This window comes from Leuresthes tenuis, unplaced genomic scaffold (genome assembly GCF_036924035.1).
Source record: "Leuresthes tenuis unplaced genomic scaffold, fLeuTen1.0.hap1 SCAF_14, whole genome shotgun sequence".
Taxonomy (NCBI): Eukaryota; Metazoa; Chordata; class Actinopteri; order Atheriniformes; family Atherinopsidae; genus Leuresthes; species Leuresthes tenuis.
In genome coordinates this window covers 5,456,837-5,477,596 of record NW_027325368.1, presented here as the reverse complement: position 1 = coordinate 5,477,596, position 20,760 = coordinate 5,456,837, and the positions used below count along the sequence as shown (strand labels likewise).

At 40.6% G+C, this 20,760-nt stretch overlaps 2 protein-coding genes across 3 annotated transcripts in view; both read right to left on the bottom strand.

The window, feature by feature from the left end:
• The window catches only part of pard3ab (par-3 family cell polarity regulator alpha, b), a 447,253-nt gene that overhangs the window by 21,564 nt on the left and 404,929 nt on the right, over positions 1-20,760 (bottom strand). The window lies entirely within an intron of this gene.
• LOC140268733 (neuropilin-1a-like) overlaps positions 1-20,760 on the bottom strand; it is an 89,189-nt gene that overhangs the window by 31,167 nt on the left and 37,262 nt on the right. The window contains exons 5-6 of the mRNA XM_072363703.1: positions 16,336-16,506; positions 11,396-11,562 (exon numbers count right to left, since the gene is read on the bottom strand). Coding sequence (XP_072219804.1) covers positions 11,396-11,562; positions 16,336-16,506 — 338 coding nt within the window. The remainder of the gene's footprint in view (positions 1-11,395; positions 11,563-16,335; positions 16,507-20,760) is intronic.

The window sequence follows — 20,760 nt, the reverse complement described above, 5'->3', positions numbered from 1 at the left end:
TTGTGCAGCCCACTCATCGATAAATACGTCTGTTCCTGCTTTGACATGTTAAAAGATCTGCTGTGACAAGCACCCATTAGCCAACATGGGAGGGTGATCAACTGGGGCAGCTCAGCAGGCCTCCCAAGCATAAAAACCAGCATGTGTGTCAAAGCCATCTCCCTTCTTCCAGATGCCATCAAGACTCTCTGAGCTGACACCTGCAAAAACTAAATACTAAATAAAAATGCTGATACTGTTGACTTCTACGTATAAAAGAAGGAATTCGGAATATAAATAGGATTTAAAACAGCCGTCATTAACCTTCAGTCAAACAGTAATCAGCTAATATGAGACTAAAGCTTCGGGATTTTAAGGAGGGCTGGAAGCGAACAAGCTCCCCTCCACTGACATTTTGATTTTATTCTTCTCATGATTAAATATTTTAAAAACTCTGCCTGAGGACACTTTCTTGGTTTGACTTGTCTGATTGAGTTAGGATATCTATTAAAGAGACCAAAGTCACAAACGGGTCTCGGGACTCTCCAGAAAAAACCTAAAAACACAAAAGAATCCAATTTGTAGAGATTTAATTTGGTTTTACTGCAAGCGAGCAGCAGGCTAACACAGTCAAACTCAATTTGTTTTTCCTTTTTATTGTTTAATAATCAAATGTGATCACATATTTTCTTTTTTTAAAAAACCAAGAGCTTATTTTTCAAAGAACTTCTTTATCTAAGTGAAGTTCCAGCAACATTATCACATTTCTTGGAAACACTTTCTTTTTTTTTTCATGAGACAGTGATCTTTGGGCTAAAAAAAGCAGATAAAGACTCGCTCAGATGGCTTTTTAAAACCTCGCTGAAGCAAAGCAGCGCACGGAAACAAGTCTCTTCAAAGTACTTCAGTGGAGAGCGATAGAGAAAGATCAATAAAGCGATAGTTAATATCAAAGAGAGCAGCAGCCATATCAAAGAGCCTCACAGTAACACAATCCACAAATTCTGCTGCTTATCTTAAAGGAAAAGCCAACGACGAGTTGTTCTCCAACTCCACATAAAGTCGTCACATCACTTTTCTCCAAACTGTGTTGAGGCATGAAAGCAGTTCAGGGGTGAAATAAATACATTTGACTTCCATTTCATTCCAGTTTAACTGAATTACTTGTTTGTTGAGTTTGGAAATTATTAGTTGCTCAATGCTTCAGTATGTGGGATGCCGGCGCTACACAGTGTGTAATTACATGACCAGAGAGCCGCTGCTGTACATGGGAAGAACCGGGGGAGGGTGTTGGCCTGTCCCACTGCTGCTTTTTCAGGAAAAGAGCAGGAAATAGCACCCCGCAGGTCTGTGTGGCCTCTGTGACTGACAGGGAGACCCCTGGGAAACCATGTTGCGTGGGATCACTCGGCCGCGCTCCCAGCTTGGTTCTCAACTAAATTCCCACGAAATGTAACCCTCTCATGTGCTCAACGTGAAATGTGTGACAAAGGGGTCGTTTGTAGTAACTTTTGTTCATTACAGTGTGAGGAAACGACGCACTTAAATTAGATCTCATCTAATTCTACAAACTCAAAATGCAATTGAGAAGAACTTCATCTTAAAAGTGTTTAAACAACGTTGGTTGTGCCTTGAATTTTTGTCCCATCCGAACATAGAACAAATATAAACGTATAAATATATATATATATATATGTTTACCGTATTTTTCTGGCTATAAAGCGCAATATCAATGATTGACTGCTAACGGGTCTATTTTCATACATAAAGCGCATTAAATTAAACAAAACTCAGATAAGTCTGATAGCGTTGAGTTTGAAATCCGCTTCGTCAGCATGTCTCTGAACAGGAGCCATTTTTGGGGCATTGGGTACAGAAAATGAATGAATGAATGCACACACCTTAATGTTGAAGCACAGGTCGTATTAGTCCGAGAGGCTCGTGACTACGGTGGCCCGTAATGCTCAATCCATCAGGCAGTGCAGCTTCGTAGCTTACCAAGGTCGTGCTAAAACATTTTGACAGATTTTTGAGCGCCTTGTACCACATAAAATCGGTTCTAGGTCAGAAATCACAACCAGAATTAATTCATACATTAGACGCTCCGCATTTTAAGGCGCGCTGTCGATTTTTGAGAAAATTAAAGGATTTTAAGTGTGCCTTATGGTCCGAAAAATACAGTATGTATACTTGGATTAAGATCAGATTTATTGTCACTTACAGGGAAATTTCTCCTCTGCGTTTAACCCATGCAGGTTGGCACCTGTTGCACACACACGTGCACAGGGTGACACACTCATGGAGACAGATGAGCGATGGGCAGCCAATCACAGCGCCCGGGGAGCATATGGAGCCGTCTCCTGGGTGAAAGTCCTGTATTTGAATCATGTCTCTAGCATCTACTTCTTCAAGTGCAAACTTTGTGGCACTTTATTATTTAAATGAGCTCAATCCTCAACCTCCACCACCTAAAAAACCCAAAGTCTTTACATTTTAGATCTTTCACTGTGACTAATGAAGTGTCCTCTTCTGTTAGTTATGTAGAGGTTAATATATATTGTGAATTTGCCTGAAATACATAAAGTTTGAATAAGCATAATGTGCAAAAACAGGGTAAATCCGTCTTAGTCGTGTCCTCTAACACATTAGAAGTGTGTGGGGGTGGATTTCTCTCCACAATCATCTATATTTTTGTTGTGTTCAGGAGGGTTTTGATAAAACAAGCAGCAGAAGTGTTTCCTCCTGGTTTTGAACACCTCTGCTGCTCTTGCACTCAGTTCAGGGGTGGAGGCCCAGTTTGAACCTTTAACTGCAGAAGCTTTCCTATCAAGATAGTCTCCTAAAAAGAACTGATGGTGTTTCCCACTTTAAATGGGAAAGGCTGATATTTTACAGTAATGCTTTGGCTAATAGTTTAATTCTCCACACTTCTACCAAGAGACTGAAGATAATTGCCTCTCCATCTTCTAATTACTCAACACTTGGCAGTGCCTACCATTTATATAGCAGAAAAGAGTCACAGTTAGGGGTTTTTTAATGAAGAAAACAAAATGCAGGAAGGGTAACATAATTCAGTCCAAGTGAGGCTAAATGGGATTAAATGCTGCCATTTCCTGCCAAAACAGAACACTAGTGTAGTAGTTGTAGTCAATGAAAAAGCCTCCATCCGTTTACTTAAGAGAGGCCAAGACTCTCTGGATGCAGCGGACTGAATGCAAAGAGGACAAGGACACATGAATCATGCAACTGGGACATGTGGAGAACTGGATGAATGAGCATATTTCTGTTTGCAGGGTCACATGACCCTGAATATTGAACTTATTTTTGTCTGTGTGTTTCAGTGTTGCCTTCGTCCTTCGTCCAGTTCAAGTAGAAGTTAGGAACGATAGACTCTGAAATGTTATTCCCCTCCTTAAACATCTGACAACAACTGGAACATCTGCTTCCAGCTAATCCACGCTCATCTTATTATGAAGATAAATAGCTTGCATAGCTATGTAAAAGGATGATTTCCAATTCTTAACCCAGTCTGAAAACCACCGGATACGATTAAATGATCTGGAAAAAACAACGTTTTACTGTCCGTTGTATTACTACAGTCTGGATTTCAGTAGGTTTTCAGCATATTCACCATGAGAAGTAACATCAGCTACTTCAGGCTTTCATTTATATCAGTTTGCACCCATTAAAAACAGCATTTTTGAGAGTTGGTTTAGAGTCACACAGCTCCTTCCTGCAGAAAAGAGTAGATTCCCAATGTTACCATCAGTGAATTTCTCATTTCTCACCGTCACTGCATCACATCAAGTCAAAAAGCGCACTTCTTCACACTTAGAGAATGAGTTAAACACATTCAGAGATGCAGATCTCGTAGATCTCAGTGCGTTTCATTGTCTGTAATTTTATGTTCTGTAAATCTTATTATTTTTAATGTTGATGTTTTTATGTCCTTGTTTATTGTTGTACTGTAACTTTTAATGTTGCCGTTTTGGCCCAAAAGAGATCCCTGATCTCAAAGGGACTATCCTGGATAAATCTGGCTTAAATAAAGAAAAAAAAAGCAGTATAAGTTGCTTACAACACGGTTCTGATCCTTTTAAAAAGTGTTTTCCAGATTGTGGACTTAGGCTTTTAAACAGGTTGTCAAAGATGCAGGATTATTGGGAACATAAAGGGACTCCACCAGTAAAACACAAACTTCATAAACAGACCCCTGGTGCATTAGGCTAGGATTAGCTACTAGCTAACTGTCCTGTCTTGGTCATAGAAGTGTGTCTGCCCTCGATGCCAGATTTTGCAGTACTTGGGCTACCTACTTAAAAAGTAGCAACTGTTTTTAATTTGTTAGAGGTGATGCTGACATGTGGCACCACCGCAGATCTGGCAACCCAACAGCTTGGAAGCCAACTTCAGCATCATCCAGCTCAGCTGATGTTAGCGACTGCATGTGCATGTGCTGGGGTTACACGCCGGCTCTGTACTCTGGGGGCTGTGCACCCTCTTGGAGGGCTGATGTTCAGGAGAAACTTTGCTCGGTGGATTGATTTAGTGCTGAGCTGCAGTGAAAGAGAGTTCAGGACCACCGCCAACACCTGCCTCATTATTCACCGGGCGCTTTTACAAACTTTTACTGGAGACAGCTGGGAATGAGGGATACACAGATGTATTGCTGAGTCTCTCGCTTTCCTGCTGGCGTGCTCAGACTGCGCCGACGTACGTCTGCTGAGTCATTGTCAGCCAGGACATACACACCATGAGAATGTAAGTAAGATGCAGACTTTAACTTTAACTGAAGGTTGTGATTAATTAAACAGTTTACTTACAGTTAAAATTAACTCTGTTCGCCCTGCGGTGCTGTTCATCTGAACTGATCTAAGATCTGTTAATCAGGGGATTTCAGGAGACATGCTCCCAGTATAACTCTAATTTTATTTACTCAATGATTGTTTAAATCATTTGTGCTTGGCTGGGTGGTTAATAAAACATTTCTCTGGGATGTGAAAAACTCACAACATGGAATTATTGCTGCTTTACTCAAACTTTAAGCATCGGTGCTCAGAATGAGGTGGTTGCTATTCGTCCATGAACTCTGCTGCTCTCATAGTGTCGGAGCTTTGTGGTTAGAACATGATGCCAAACACTTTAAATGATCTATTTAGTCTTATAAATTACAGTTGTTTACCATCACTGGTTAACTGACAGCGTTTACTGTTACTTTACAATTTATCATCACAACAAAACACTGTAAGACATTTGAAATTCAAACAATACTTTGGAAGTTACGTCTTTGTCTACTTAACAAAACCACAAGAACAATCTTGTGCCTTAAAAAGCTAATTTTGTGGGTCTGATGATTAAGTTTTCATGCTGGTAGAAAGTAAATTTGAAGCAACAGCTGTCAGACGTCCCAAGTTGATGCATCTAAGAATCAGAAATGATACTAAATGAAAATCAAACTGGTCCTTTGGTTTATTTGGTCTAAAGTCAAATTGCTAAAACATTTAAGAACATAACAGAGCTACTTTTTTTGATTCTTACTTGAAGTTAATTTGTTTCTTGGGAAGTTTGACACGATTATGTATCTGCCGAGAGACTTTTTTATAACCACTGGGTTCCTAAAATCTCATTACAGAATTTCTAAATTACTTCTTGGCACTGATATAAAAAAAAATTTAAAAAATTAGTTCTCATTTATCGCTTACTTTCTTTTAGTCGCCTTGAGGTTTCCATCCAAACTGAACAAGAGACTAATTAGATATACTGGGTTTCATATTCTTTGATGAATGACACAGCTTGCATTTCATCCCCTTTGTGGCCTTTCACCGTTTAAAACAGCAGATTTATGAATACTACAGAGTAAAGTCTCCTGACTGGGTTTTCAGGTCTGATCTGGGGTCATATTTCACCTTATTTATGATATTTCCCTGGTTTATAAGTTCACTGAGGCACAGGTCTATTCTGGATAGCTCAACCCTACGGCATCTTGTTGTTTTGTAGTTCCTTCTTCCCTGGCTTTGACAATTTACCTCACTCACTCAAAGCTTAAATGTGTTTTCCAGATGTATGAAAGTGAGCTCTTCCTGGTGTTTTCAATGAGATCCTGAAGACAAATGTCTATAAATACCTGACGTCTGGGGAAGGAAGCATTTCCTGGTTTTACATCACTGCTATTAATAACAAATCGATTTACCAAAACTCATGAAGAGGCTCGTAACATCTATTTTAACCAAAAGAAGAATGCATGCAGTGTTTTAGCACTTCTAAAGCCAGTAAATAAATTTGTGCCTTTCAGTTCGTTCCTTTTCTTGATGCTCGTATGTATTTCTAAATTAAAGCAACGCCACATAAGTTTGAGATCCTTAAAACTATGTGCTTCCGACTCATTCTGACATTCGTTAAGCACATTCCAGAGGTGTGAGACTGCCCCAGAGCACCCAGGGGAGTGATGCTGGCGTCTTTGTGGCCTCTTCAGCATGACAACAAATTCATGAGTATGGCTGTACGTGTGCAGGGTTCACATAGATGAGATGAGATTTTACCTGTATAAATAAAGGTTAATAAAAAATAAAATAAAACATAGAGATTTGCTTTTATGACAATGGTGTTAAATCCAAAAACAGTAGGGGAAGCCAAAGAGCCCCCCAAAAAAGGCCAAATTCTCTAGTTTTACTTTAAAGGTGACTTAAACTTCATTCCACTCCCGCACACATAACCTATTACATTTAATTTCTCTGCCTGTCCCTTCTCAAATTAAAATGTGGTTTACCAATATGGGAGGAGGTTAACATTTAATTGCAAATTTCCAGCATGCTGATGAAATGAGTCATTCCAGTGACAAATATGGTTACTGATTTATCAAGAAGCTAGATAATGAGCTCACTGTCTGCTGCCAACGCAACTGCCCTGGGTAACATCACCCTGACAACATTATGAATAGTAACCTTAAAATAGTATTGATAAAATATATATATGTCTGTAAATGAATAATAGAGATGTTTGGAGTGTAGGGGACAGACATGTAAGAATTAACTAAGTCATAATTTCCTTTTCAAGTAAGATGAATTGAAAGCCATAAGGAGAATGATGCTGTGCAGAGTTGGCCGCGCACCACACTTAATCAAATAAAATGGAAAATCTTCTTCACAAAAACCACCGCTCATAACTCAAATGGCTCACTGAGGCAGAGCAACAGCACTGGTTCAGAAGGCCATAAATCACTGGAGCGGAGGGACGGTCTGCTGTTTCTTAAGGACTGCCAAAAAAGCTTTACTCGAACAACAGAAAAACACACATGCATACAATGCTGTCTTTGCACACTATTCTGAATGTGGTAGCTTCTGGATTCAGGCTGGAGGCACAAGAGCTTGCTGATGAGAATCTTGTGACTGGAGAGATGAACAGAGGCTGTTTAAACCTCCTACAGTAACGGCAGCCAATGTGTCCCAATTCAAGATTTGAAAAAGAAAAAGATTTGGTATGTTTTTAACACACCATCAATTCTTTTTAGGCGACTATCTTTTCCACAATTAAAGGTAAATCAGGCGGTTACTGTTTGGAAACACAACTGGAAAGCTTTTAGCCTTGTTAGCATGTCCATAAGATGTTTTCCTTTTTACAACTTATGTTATAATAAAAAAAAAAACATATCATGAAATATAAATTAACTATCCAATTGTAAGTTCCCCACAGAATATTGGAGGGACCAATCCTGACCACTTCCTGGATGGAGCTATACTATTTTAGCAGCTGTGAGGAACTGTTGGGTAGCTATGGGGTAGCTATGGGTTAGCTATGAGGAGAAGTTAGCCGGGGGCTAGCAGCTTCTCCCCAGGCTGAGCAAGCAAGCAGTAGCTACTGTCTGTCAGGACGGGGCCCAGCAGAGCAAATAGGGGTTAGCTGCAAGCTGCCGAGACTCAGCCAGAGTCAAAAGAGTGACTTGTGACAAGGTGTTAGCTGCTGGGACTTTGGGCTGAGCGGGCGACTACTGGCTGCAATCCACCAGCGCCTAGCTAACTAGCTTCAGCTAGCTTCTCATTAAAAGGCAGGTGGACACAGCTGGATTAGCAGATTCACAGCCCCCACTCACTGAATGAGTGAAAAACTAGTGATACAGGTATATATAGGCATTTGAATTCCACAAGAGGTTTAGTTTTTCATGGCAAAAGGAAATGTACAATGTTGAGGAACACATAAGAATTTAGGAAAACCTTAAAACGCATTTGTGCTGCAGTTACAGCAGTGTTTGTTCAAAAAAGTGTGGACTTGTTTAATGACGACACATCACTGCGTTTCAATACCACTATTTAGTGAGGTAGGGTATTAAAACATGTTACAATGCCAAGAAGGCAAAGCCCCATGTTGACTATGTGTCAGATGATCTGTGCTTATTTGATTAATGGCTGATTTGTTTGTGTATTCCAGCACCTACATTGACACTTTAGGCGGTTTTACATTATTTGTATGAATCTAGTCAAAAATTGTGTACATAATTAGATTTGGGACATTTTTTTGTATTACTGAATATTATTTGTAAAGTAAAGTCAAAATAGCAGGTATACCCAGGACCAGGTGTTTTCGACACAATATCATAGAAGAATGATGTTCACACAAAGACAATAGGAGCTCACAGCTATTCTGACACATTCGTCTTAGAAAAGGCCACGAGAGAAACAGGTTTATTGAACATAAAACCAGTTACCATAGTTAATTTGACCCAAACTGGGATACAAGTGCCACCCGTACTAACTGCAGCGCTAAGTTTGTACAAATGTGTATAAATAAAGGACTGTACGCATTAGTGTAAGATGAATGCCCTGCTTCCATCAACAATGTGTGCATGTGTCCTTTCAGTGAGCACAGTGGATTACAAATGGCAATATTGTAATAATTTGCCACAGGCAAAGAAACAAACCAGCACTCCTTTGTTGAAATATCACATGCTATTAATCATGTTACCACATCATTACTTCCTCGGAGTACACTCAGAGCCAGAAGATTTGGGGCTAAAAGGTTTAGTAGATGCCCACTTTTCCCACTTAGTAATCCAGACTTCTTTGACTATAACAAGCTAATTACAGTTGTCTTCAATTACCCGATAATCATGATTTCTGATTTAATTAATTATTTAAAAACAGATATACAATGCAACATATCAGTCATCACTTAAATCAAATAATTCAAGTACATGTAATGGTGTACAGGGTTTTTAAGTGTTCATATAAATGAACAACGGATCATATGATGAAGGACTAAAGCTCCCTTTCCAATTTGTCTGTATACAACTTTTACCTCAAAATAATTTGTACCACAGAATGAAAACAAACAACAAAAAGAAATCATGCAATATAATAAAGATATTTTAAGTGTGCTCTGTAACCTTCAGATAAACTCAGCCTCTTTCCATAAAGTACATAAACTCATTAACCTCAATTAAATTGCTATCCTTCATTTCCTAATGTCCCAGAGGGCCCAGCTGTGAGACAGTAGCTAAAAGAAGTCCCAAGACAGACAATAGAAAGCCACAAGTACTAATCCAGAACTGGGGCTGTTTTCCTGTCTGTTTCCTGTCGTAACCCCCACAGGAGGGAAGTCAAGGCTCTACTCATATTGAAGGCATTGTGAGTCTTCCTCTATGAGTTCCTGTTCTGGACAATGGGACGGTCCTGCACTCTAACCGCACCTCAGTGCTACTTCTATAAATCTGACCAGACAGTCTGGTGAATTAGTTTTCTTGGTCCAAATCAAATAAGAGAAAACACATGTGCTGGTTTAGGGTTTCAAATCTCAATTATAAGAGAGGCAGGACCCATAAATACCCAAAGTTTTGACAACCTTTGATTCTGTCTGGTCCACTAATTAAGCCCCAAGATGAATGTAAAAAACATCAGATTCTAGTCCCTGTGACTTAAGCTAAATGAAACGTGCTGCATTCTTCAGAGATGCTGAAGAATATCCTGCAGGAAAAAACAGCGCCAGATTGTAGCTGATATTTGTCCAAAGGTGTAGTCCTTTTTAAGGCACCTTGTCCAAAGTACATGAATACTTTCATTCAGTTTTCTTTTACTGTGCTTTTTAAAATCCCTTCTTGCTTACTGAAAGTATTGTGCAATAGAAAATTAAGCTGTGGCTATATCTGAAGTTCAAAATTACTTAAAATGCTATAAATATACCTTAGAAATTCCCTATTGCTTGTATGAAATGTGTTGCAACTACAAAACAAAGAGAAAACCACTCACAATAACCTCACTCTGGTAATCTCTCGGCTTTACAAGTTACAAATTAGCCCACTGTAATGTCTGCAAAGGTAAACCTCAAAAAGCAAAAACACAGCCGTTAGCTAGAGCTATTAATTTTTCTTTAGCTCATAGCTATGTATCTGGATTAAATAATATCTTACTTATTTAACTTGCCACCAAAGAGAGCTAAATAAGACTGTATTTAAAGAAGAAAACAGCTAACCAGTTTGGCTAAACCAATTTAACTAAGCTAATGCTTAGCTAAGCTAGTTAGCTACTTAGCATAAGTAGAGCCGCTATAAGCTAACTGCTGAGTGATTTTGGAATTTCATGCATCAATTAATTTCAATTAGTATTATATGAAATTTAATAAAACTGGCCCTTAGATTTTAGTTTACTGAAGTTACACAAACTATGCTCTTTTTTAAAATACTGTACATTTGTATAAAGTTTCAACAAAAGAAAAATCACAGGCAAATGTAGCCCATCTCAATATTCATATCCTTCAACAAACCCTCACAGATGTGCTCTAAGACAGCTTTTAATTCATTTTATGTACACAGAGGGTTTTTTTTTAATCATGGGAGGGTTATGTTTATAAAAATATAATGGCTTGATTTGATCCCTTTCAATTTAAGCATCTGTGTGCTTCTCACTTTTTACCTTGATGCTACACAAATGCATTTTTTAAAGATTTCAGGACATGTAGACGACTTATCTGCTGTTCTGTTCTAGTCATGAAAACATACAATACTAAACAAAAGAATGTCTTATGACTACATTTAGTGGTCGCAGGCTGCTGTCATATTTCACAGTGAAGATACGAAATGTGAACTGTGCCGGAGAGGCAGGCGTCTATAAATAATTTAAGTTGGGTTTCTTCCCCCCCCCCATCTAGTGTCCTTATAATGTGTAGAGAAGTGGTACAAATGAGAGAACAATATTCAGACCAGATGTGAGCGAGAGCTCAGTTGTACTGCTAAGTGCAGACGGAGGAGCACTGTTTTTCCATCGGGAAATCAGCATGCTTTTATTTTTAGATCAGACACTAAAAATGAGATGATGACAATTTGACTTAAATATATTTAGTGTTGAATATACAGCACCCTATTTCTTCTATAAGCTTGATCATTTTGCTATACATTTAAATGCATTTATAAAACTTTCAAAGCATTACTGACCTGTATCCACTCCCTCATGGTGTCGTCAGAGGGTGTCCAGCCGTTCTCCTCATAGTTGAGACGGGAGCGTTCAGGGGACCAGTTGGAGTTATACTGGGAGGAGGCGCTGATCTGGTTCGAGGAAATTTCCCCCGACTCCATGCCCAGTGGCTCCATACAGGCAAAATCTGCTGAAGACAGAAAGGCTTCAGGCAAAGAATCCCAAGTACAAAACAAAGTGTTACAAAACTAAAAGCAATCAGGAGGCAATCATCAAGTTAATGTTGATGATCCAAGATTTAGACTAAATTCAGAGAACATAAATAATCAAGTCACTAACTACGCTTTTAATATGGCTTTAAAAAGTGTATTATACACATCATTAGCAGGATGAACTGAGTCTTAGTCCTTTGCTCTTGGGCAGAATTGATCATTTAACTAAAGAGCAAGGCTCCTCAAGTTACAGCCATAAATCTGTGCTGGAAAACAGCTCATTTTGTGTCACACAGGAAAACAAGTCAGCTTTTTATGAGAGTGATGGCCAGACACATGAGGTAGTCTGTCCCTGCTCCCTGCAGAGAAGTCAACAACGGGTCGTTTCAAACAGCCTCTGTGGTGGCTGCTTGGTAAAACTCGATACATTTAAGCTGTAACCATATATCCACACTAGACCCACATGTGCACACACATAAAACTAAATAATACAGATGCAAACAAACAGCAAACCTGCAGCTGGATTGTGTTTTCTTTTGTCCAAGCAGGGTAATTAAATACTGTGTGATTAAATTAAACAGCCTGTGAACTATGTTTCATTTAGTTGCTTTATTTTAGAACTTAATTTAAAAAAGTTGCAAATAGTCAATAACAATGTGTCGCCTACCGGTAATTATTTAGTTTTATTTATTTATTTAACACTTTCTTTAGAGATGCCGAAATTCTTTTTAACCAATGCATTGGTGTGATTTTATTCATCATCAGGTATGTACTGCAGACATGGGAATACCTAAGGTGTTGATTTTCAGTTGTGATCCCATCAGAAAGTTAATGTAACTCTCTGTGGTGTAACATAATTCTTTTGAAACACTATTTTGGGTTTAAATTGAGCCCAAATTCTTAATAAGTATTTGGAAAAATCTGCTAAATAATGGTTTAGTATGATTATTAAAGCCGCTCTCAGCTAGAATTGATGTTTTAATCATGTAAACGTGTCTATAATTTGTTTGTTGTGTGTTATAAGACAGATACATCGTGTTCAAAATCAGCCGACAACTCTGTAGCTGAGGCGTCCTGCTCTGAATCTGCAAACCTCCCCTACAGCCTCAGAAAAATGAGGTCATGTTGCCACTTTGAGGGAACTAGTCCCAAATATACTACTTGTAGAAGGGGCTGCACAGCTATTTTCTATACGCTGTGAGGAGCCAATTAAATGTGAAGCAAACAGATGTTATCAAGTAAGGTTTAATGGTGGCTAGCAGCTGCTCCTCAGGCCAGCAAGTGAACCTGCTACCAGCCTCGACTGGACCCAGCTGGGCGGCACAAGGGCCCTTGAGCTGTTAGCGCCTGCTTGCCCCAGGATGACTTCTTCTTGTTATTCATGCTAGCTTCTCAAGTCATGACTGTTGCTCAATTAGCATGTTCATAGATCCACATTCGTTAAATGAGAACACCGGTTTAGAGCCATTTTAAGGCCATGAGACTTTTTTCATTACAAAAACTGATAAGTTAAGAGTTCTGAGGAACACAGATGAGTGTAATAACTGCTGAAATGGGACTTTAAGGGTTGATTAATCAAGATAAGAACAGGGCAGATACAACAAACCGGGCACACAGGGGACCATAGGAACAGCTAATGTTAAAACAATGTGCATTTGGAATAGTTCTAGTCCATGATGTGATTTATTTTATTCGGTCAACTTGTTTCCATTGAATCCAGTCGAATCCATCTTTTATTGGTGTTTTTTTTCCATCTCTCCACATCCTAAGCTTTTCTGGGATAACACACGATTTCTTTGTTTCTTATTTCTTTATCTGCGGTGTTTCCATCCAGCTGTTCTGATGCACACGCTGAAAACGCACAGCTGCGAGCAAATGCAACCACTTTCAAAGCAGCGGTTACACAATAGGTCCGTATCAGAGGTAGCATCGTCCACTCTGTAACAGCAGGGGAGCCTCGGGAAGGAAGAGGAAGGGACACAAAAGGAAATTTGTGCGTTTTTGAGTGAGTGGGAGGGCTGTCTGGAGACACAAGGTCTGCCAGACTGAGGCAGATAAACACAGCATCATTCCAAAGTGCCACAAAAAAAACAGGGAAGCTGCTGCAGAAAATGACCGGTTCATCCCTCTCCAACTTTTCCGCTTCTCAGTTCATCTCCAGAATTTATTTTTCTCTTGCTCTGTCTCCACTTATTTCTATTCATGAGACAACCTCTGTGATCTCCTCACAGCAGGTACCACAGCTGACTTCAACCTCATCCCCGTAACTGTCCAACTAAAAAGACGTGAAGCGACGTTCTGATCAAAGGCCCCGCTGGAGGCTATCCTGGACGAGGTGACGTCTGGAGCAGAGCGCAGGAAAACTGTAAATCCACTGCAGGATAGAAGCACTCAATTCCTTTGTGGCTGTTAGCAAAGAGAGGCAAAATACTTTGCTTAAATGAAAGCTCTGAGCATTTTACGAGGCTGCATTAGCTTATTGTCTCACAGTCTCCACTGTTGTGTTCAGCTGCTACAACTCATCCATTTTAAACTGTTTTCAAATAAGTTGAGCCTAATATTTCCACATTTCCCTGGCAACTGCTCTCCCTATGGAGAAAGCAGCTCATAGCATCAGGGCAGTTGTAAAAACTGGAGAAAAGTGATTTGGTTCCCTGAGAGGCTTTAATTCAATCTGCTGAGCCCATCTCAGGGTCTGCAGCCAAAATAACGGCCCGCTGTGTATTCATATGTGCGTGTGCGACATAAGCACAGCTTTGTCTAGCAGAGAGTGGCTCTCAGATATGCTGAATAACACCAGAGGTACAGATTTATGTCTTTAACATAGATAAAAACAGATTTGATCAGACGTGCAGGCTACATCCAAGCAGTATCACTCTGTCACGGCTGCTCACCGTCAATATCAGATAGGAAACACGCAGGCCGACAACACCCACATCTTCAGCCGGAGGCCAAAACAGTCGAAGGGAGTGATACAAACTGATTATAATTTTTCTGACCCCTGATTCAGAGGCTGAACTGCTGTATGGTGACAGAGTGTTGTTTGGTTTCGAGCAAAATTTGCAGATTGGCTTTAATTTTGGAGGGTTTTTTTTATGTGATCCTCATGAAAATTTGGAATATTTCAGCGAAATCGACTGCGTTTTCAAACGTATTTCAGCATCAATTTGTAAGCCAACAAAGACAAGAAGTCCCTGGAGTTCTAAACAAACTAAAACTGGAAACATGTCACGATTAAGATAAATTTAACACACTTTAAACTTCCAGATTATCTGGAAAATTACCTTTGGGAAAAAGTTCTCAATAAGTCAGTATGTCTGTTAGCTTTTAGATGTCTCTTCTCTGTTCATTGGAGACTTGTAAACAGAGAACACAAACACAGTTAAACTGATTTCAAGTCTTTAAAATATCCCTTTTTGAGCTCATTTGGCCCAAAGTGCCCCAGTTGTCCACACTGGGACCTTACGTAAACTCACCTCTGAACACACACTCACATTCCTAAACAGGGGTGATCAGGGTTGAGGTTACCAGAGTGCAGGAACCATACGGGCCAACATAAATTAAATCTGTACAGGCATTCCAGCAGGGTCATACTGTCAAATGACACAGACAAACAAACGGCTTCTTTTAAGAACATGAAGAAACGCGAAAAGAGCTGGAACGGAGCACGAGAAACCGACTGACTGATGATATCCTGAGGTGTGAAATTGGTCAAATGGATTGTTCAGCAGGAGAAGATAAGAGCTGAAAGTAGGTCAAACTGATAAGAAAGTAATCTTTATCATAGATGAATCACATCTGGAGAAAATTCTCATTATTTACAAAAATAGCTCGATTACGGACTTCCAGTCTGAAATATAACGGTCGTTTGACTGCTCACGAGTTATTGAAACAATATAATAATCCTCCAAACAGGGATATCAACTCACTCTTTGTTTAAGTGGATGAGATGCACGATGGTGAATCTATTTACTTTTCTTAAGTGGACTGTAAACTTTCCACCGTGGAAGCAGCGGGAACGAACAGGTACGTGTCTGGCAGTAGTGAACAAACAGCTCTACGAGCCTGATCACAAGCCCAAACAGATGGGACACCAGAGGCTTTTGCTCTTATGCAACCAGGATGAATGAACCGTGCGGTCAAATCAAATCCAAAAGCTAACTGCAGCTATGAAAAATTCCTGGAATTAATCAATAAACTGATTCCTAGAAGAAAGAAATGGTGATTTTTATGAAATGATATCAGGCTCAGGCTTTTACATAACAAATATACGTCTTATTTCATGTATTTCAACTACTGTATTTCAGTTTTGGGGACAACAGTAGAAGCATAAAAGAAGCATAAAAATATCATATGATTAAAACAATAATTAATAGCAGCATTTGTAGCATGTATGACTAAAAATGTGCACAAACTGTTGCAGTGAAAACCTAAAAAAATCCAGAAAACGACATGATTTTCTTTGCTGCGTGTCATGAAAGCGCACTTTCTGCTCATCCAGCCTCCAGCACAGAGGTCAGAGGTCAGAGATCACACAGAGGACTCTTCCTGTCATGCTGGAGGTATTCTGCATCTTCCCCAAGGACAGGACCGACGCTCTAATTTGATCATTTCAGAAAAGTGAGGGGCTACTGTAAGTGTTTTTATGATACCGTGTGAGGTGACTGAGACACCTTTTCCCTTTTTTAATACCAGATGACATCTCCACCCCCACATCACACGCTCGCCTCACTCATCAAGTTGCTCACCCTCATCTTCATGACCAGGGGGGAGGCTCCTCTCACGGATGGTGTAGTTAGCAGAGAATCCCTCCTTGGCGATGGCGCTGTCAGTGGTGATGGTCATGGACAGGATGCCTGTGTAGGAGATCACTTGGCCTGGGGAGTTGTGGCCGCAGTATCTGCCGATGTGAGGGCCCACTGAGGGAGGACGGGGAAGAGAAATGGAAAGAAAGGATGTAGAAAATGAGGAAGGAAGGCGAGGGAAGAGAGAAGGCATGAAGGGGAGGTAGAGAAAAGGGAGAATGTCAGCTTCATCATCCATTAAGAGCTGAGAGCCTTTATCATTTGCTTTGTCTCTCCCGCCCGGGGAGATGTTTCGTGACTTCGTGTTAGGCACTCAAGCTCGTTTTATTCTACCCATGCAGAACTTAATTCAGAAAATGTCAACTTTAGATTAAAAGCCCCAAAACTTTAATCTGCTGTGATGGAGCACCGTCAGAAGCTGATCTCCCGTCAGCTTCGATCTCTCACCTTCTGTGACTGATGTGACAGGAATAAAGGTGAGATGGCAGGACGCAGCAACACTCATCTCTACCACATACTGTTTTGACATCGACTGTCCGGACACGACATCTACGCTGCTTATATTGAACGATCATACGAGTGAAGAACATTTCTTTTATCGTGCAGAGTACTGGCTGCTTTAGCTCACATCTTCCTTGAATCTGAGAAGCTGAAATAAAATGCACAGACTAGAAATAACAGAAGAAATTACATGGAAATACAATAATGGCGTCGTGTTGATGAGTAGATTATTTCTTAGATTAGATAAATCTTAATCTCAGAGGGGTTGACGTCCTCCAAATACCAAAAAATAAACGTTTTCATGCCTCAAAACGCACCCGAATGGCTTATTTTCCTCATGTTCTGTTAAAGCAACGTCAGAAAGCAAGATGCTACTTTGCTCCCAGCTGCTTTTGTGGACACACTTACAGTCAAATCACAGAGCTATAAATCCATTTCTTAGAAAGATAAATCCCTGGAAATTTGAAAAAATATTTAACTGAGCATAGTGTTGGTTCAGGCAGTGCATTAAGTCAAGATTAGCCCACATTTAAAGACATTAGCTGATTGAACAGATGTTTCCCTTCTATATATCGCTCCGTTTAAACTGGAAGCTGCTTCACACGCCACCTCCAACTGTGTCTGAATTAATCAGTGGATACGCTCAGATGCACGCTTCATTCTGAATGAAACTCCCGCGTTTATGTCGGCACGTAAACATTACTTCCTGGCAGCGTTTCCACGGCACCCGCCCGCCTTCCTTTATCTTCTCAGCTACCAGATCTGCTCATGATAGCCAACGCTGGGCTTCTCGACATAGATACGGTGGCTTTTTCTGGCAGAACAAACTCCAGCAGAAGAGTTGCTGCTAAAAATAAGACACACCCAAGCACTGCTCCATGTTTTGAAGGATATGATACGATGAAGGTGCCGTAGCCCTGGGGGACCCTAATGTGGGCACGGCTCATTAGTCAGACTCTGTAATACATAAACGGGATCATGAATGCACATAGCCATTAATGTTGCTCTATTATGTATATTCTGGGATCTCTTTGCAGCCGCTCTGAGCAAATATAAACTCCAACGTACACTGCAGATCCTGACCAAACCTTTAGCTTTGAAAACAGTTTCCGAATCATCTAAGAAGACAAAGAAATAAGTTTCCATTTCATTACACAGACTTTTAAAATGTAATTACAGGCACAAATCCAAGGAAAAATTAATATGTTTCAAGAAAAAATCCAATTAAACCCAAAACCGATCTAAATCTATTACTCATTTATGATCGGAAACTTGATATTCATTTAACCAAACTGTCTGCTTGACTGCATTTGAATTTTGCATTTTCTGTTGGTTTGCTGCTGCCCTGACTAATGGTGTGCTGATAATTAATTGCTTTTAATTAACTTAAAGTGTACCAAACGGAATAAGCAATCTCTCCTTTCACAGGATAACAAATGCTCGCAGTTGTTTTTGTACACAGAATTATAAATCGAAGGCCTGAGGCTTGTGCATTAGGTTCAGGAAACCTTTGTGGTCACGTGAAAACCTGTCAGGAAAAGAGACGTCTGAAGCTGATCATAAAGCATCACCAAAGTGTTTCGTTGCCCTGAAGCACAGAGCAACAAACTGCCTCACGTCTAATGACTCCGAGTCCCTTCATGTCCACACTTGGCTGCTTATTTCGTCTTGTTCTTATCCGAGGGAACCAACGCGGGGCTCGTGGTGCTGTTTGCCGGAGATACTGTATCAGCTCTCCAACAAAAATCACACCCTCCTATAAAAGCTCTGGAGGCGAAACGAAACAAGAAACATGGGGTTATCACACTGGAATGCTGAGCCTCAGTAATCTGACGGATTATGTTTATCAGTTACAGTCTGAAGCAGGTAGGCGACGATCTGTGACGGATTACAGTTTGAACTAATTCAGCTTTATCGGAGGCCGTGCGAAAAAACAGTTTGCACTGTGAAGCTGTTGGCTGATGCAATGAGGCCCCAAAACAGGAAAAATCCTGAAGGCAGCGTGGCTGCGTAAGGAAAAAGTTACGTCAGCGAGAAAAAACGTGGAGGAAAATTAAGGTAAAGCAACATCACAATTAGTCATGTTGTGGGAGTTTAATATTTAATCCAACAATGAGATTAATACAGTGCTGCAGGCTTTAATCCTCTGTGACCCGGTCGTGGAGCTTTTATATCAGTGCAACTTGCACTTTTTTTTAAGTCTCAAAGTATGTTTACAGCAACAAGGATGCATAAATGCAGGGAGCGTCTCTGCTCCGAACCGTTTAGATCGAAGCTCAGAGTGAGGCTTGTGCAGCGGAGGTGAAGTTAGTTGGTTGTTTTAGGTCAGTGCAGGGTGCTGAAACTGTTGCCCGTCAGCTTTTCTGACCTAAAAAAGCAGCTCTGATGGAGTTCTGATGCTTTCCTGCCTGGAAGGACGACCAACTCCACCCTGTGTGGTGCTTTGCACCCGAATGTTCAACCCGGCATTTCCTGAACCTTCAGATGGGATGTAGAGGAGGGCAGAGCAGTGTGATATTGTGCCGCAGCTTCAGTCTTTTGTGCAAAAAGTGCACGTCCATCAGCATCAACCTGCCAGGACACGCGTATGAAAGCTCAGCACCAACAGTGATGGAGCGCTTAAACTCGCTTTAAACGCTTTAAACTCCTGCTCCTGTTATGAAATGGATGTGTGATGCAGATCATATCCCACCTACTTAATACTTCTACGTTTGTTTTCCTCTTTAATGCCAAACTTTGGTATTCGTCAGCCAACATCGCGCCACTTTTTCTCCTCAAATCAAATTCGGCTTCACTGTTACGGACCCATTTTCTGCTGATCACAGTTCTGTCCTGGCCTCATTTACACCTTTCAGGCTCCTCCACAGACAGCTGCGGTCAATCATGTGCCTGTCATTTATGAGTTTTCAGTCCCGACAGCATCAAAATACCCGTGTGGATCCATATTTCTCGTGTCCCAGTTTGGCTGCTCTCTCGCGCATTCACTGCATTCACTTAAAAGATCTATAAAACTGGTACGAAAGCAGCTGTAAATGTTATTATCGGGCGTGTTAAAGACATTTTTTTCCTTCAAAACATGTCAGTTCTTCCTACATTTGAAGTAACTGAGCTTGTTAATCTGCAGAAAAGTGAAGTGAAGAGGTAAATAAATCATCATTCATCGGTGGATTCACTGTTTTCCTTCACGTAGGAGAGAAATATCGATGAAACACACGAGAAAAATCTATCAAATCGGGTTTTTTTTGGAGGAACAAAAATGAAAAACAAATGTCCGTCTGATTAAATCCAACCATAAAAGGTTCTTCCTGTTTGAAACGTATTTGCAGCTTTCAGAGTAGATTCGAGGCCCACAAAGGGAAGGTTTCGTGGCTGTGGCATCACCGCCAGTTCACTTGATGAGATGGACAACACGCTGGTCTTAACCCCGCTGCAGAGTGGCTTTGTTATCTGCTCTGACACACATGTTCGCCCAGCAAACAGCGGAACGCCGGGCTCAGACATCACACCCCCCACGTGCGCTCCCGTGCGCAGACACACCTGAATGCACACGCTCACAAAGCCTGGCGTGTTGTGCGTGCTGGCATGGCTTAAAAGTGTCATTGTCTGTGTACCTGTGCCAGTCTTTGTGTGCCTCATGTTCTCATGCCAGTCTCCTCCCTGGCAATAATCAGGGAACGCTTTGGGCACAGAGATGAGAATTGTGGGCATCCTGGCAGCCATCACAGGCCTGAACAAGGTATGTAGCTCTGACGATTATCTGCACGCTGTACGGCTAATTAGGCAACAATAGAAGCTGAGAAATGCTGTCCAAGCGCGAGGAGGAGAGTGAACAGAGGGTAGAGCAGGTTGCGTCTCTGTCATTCATGT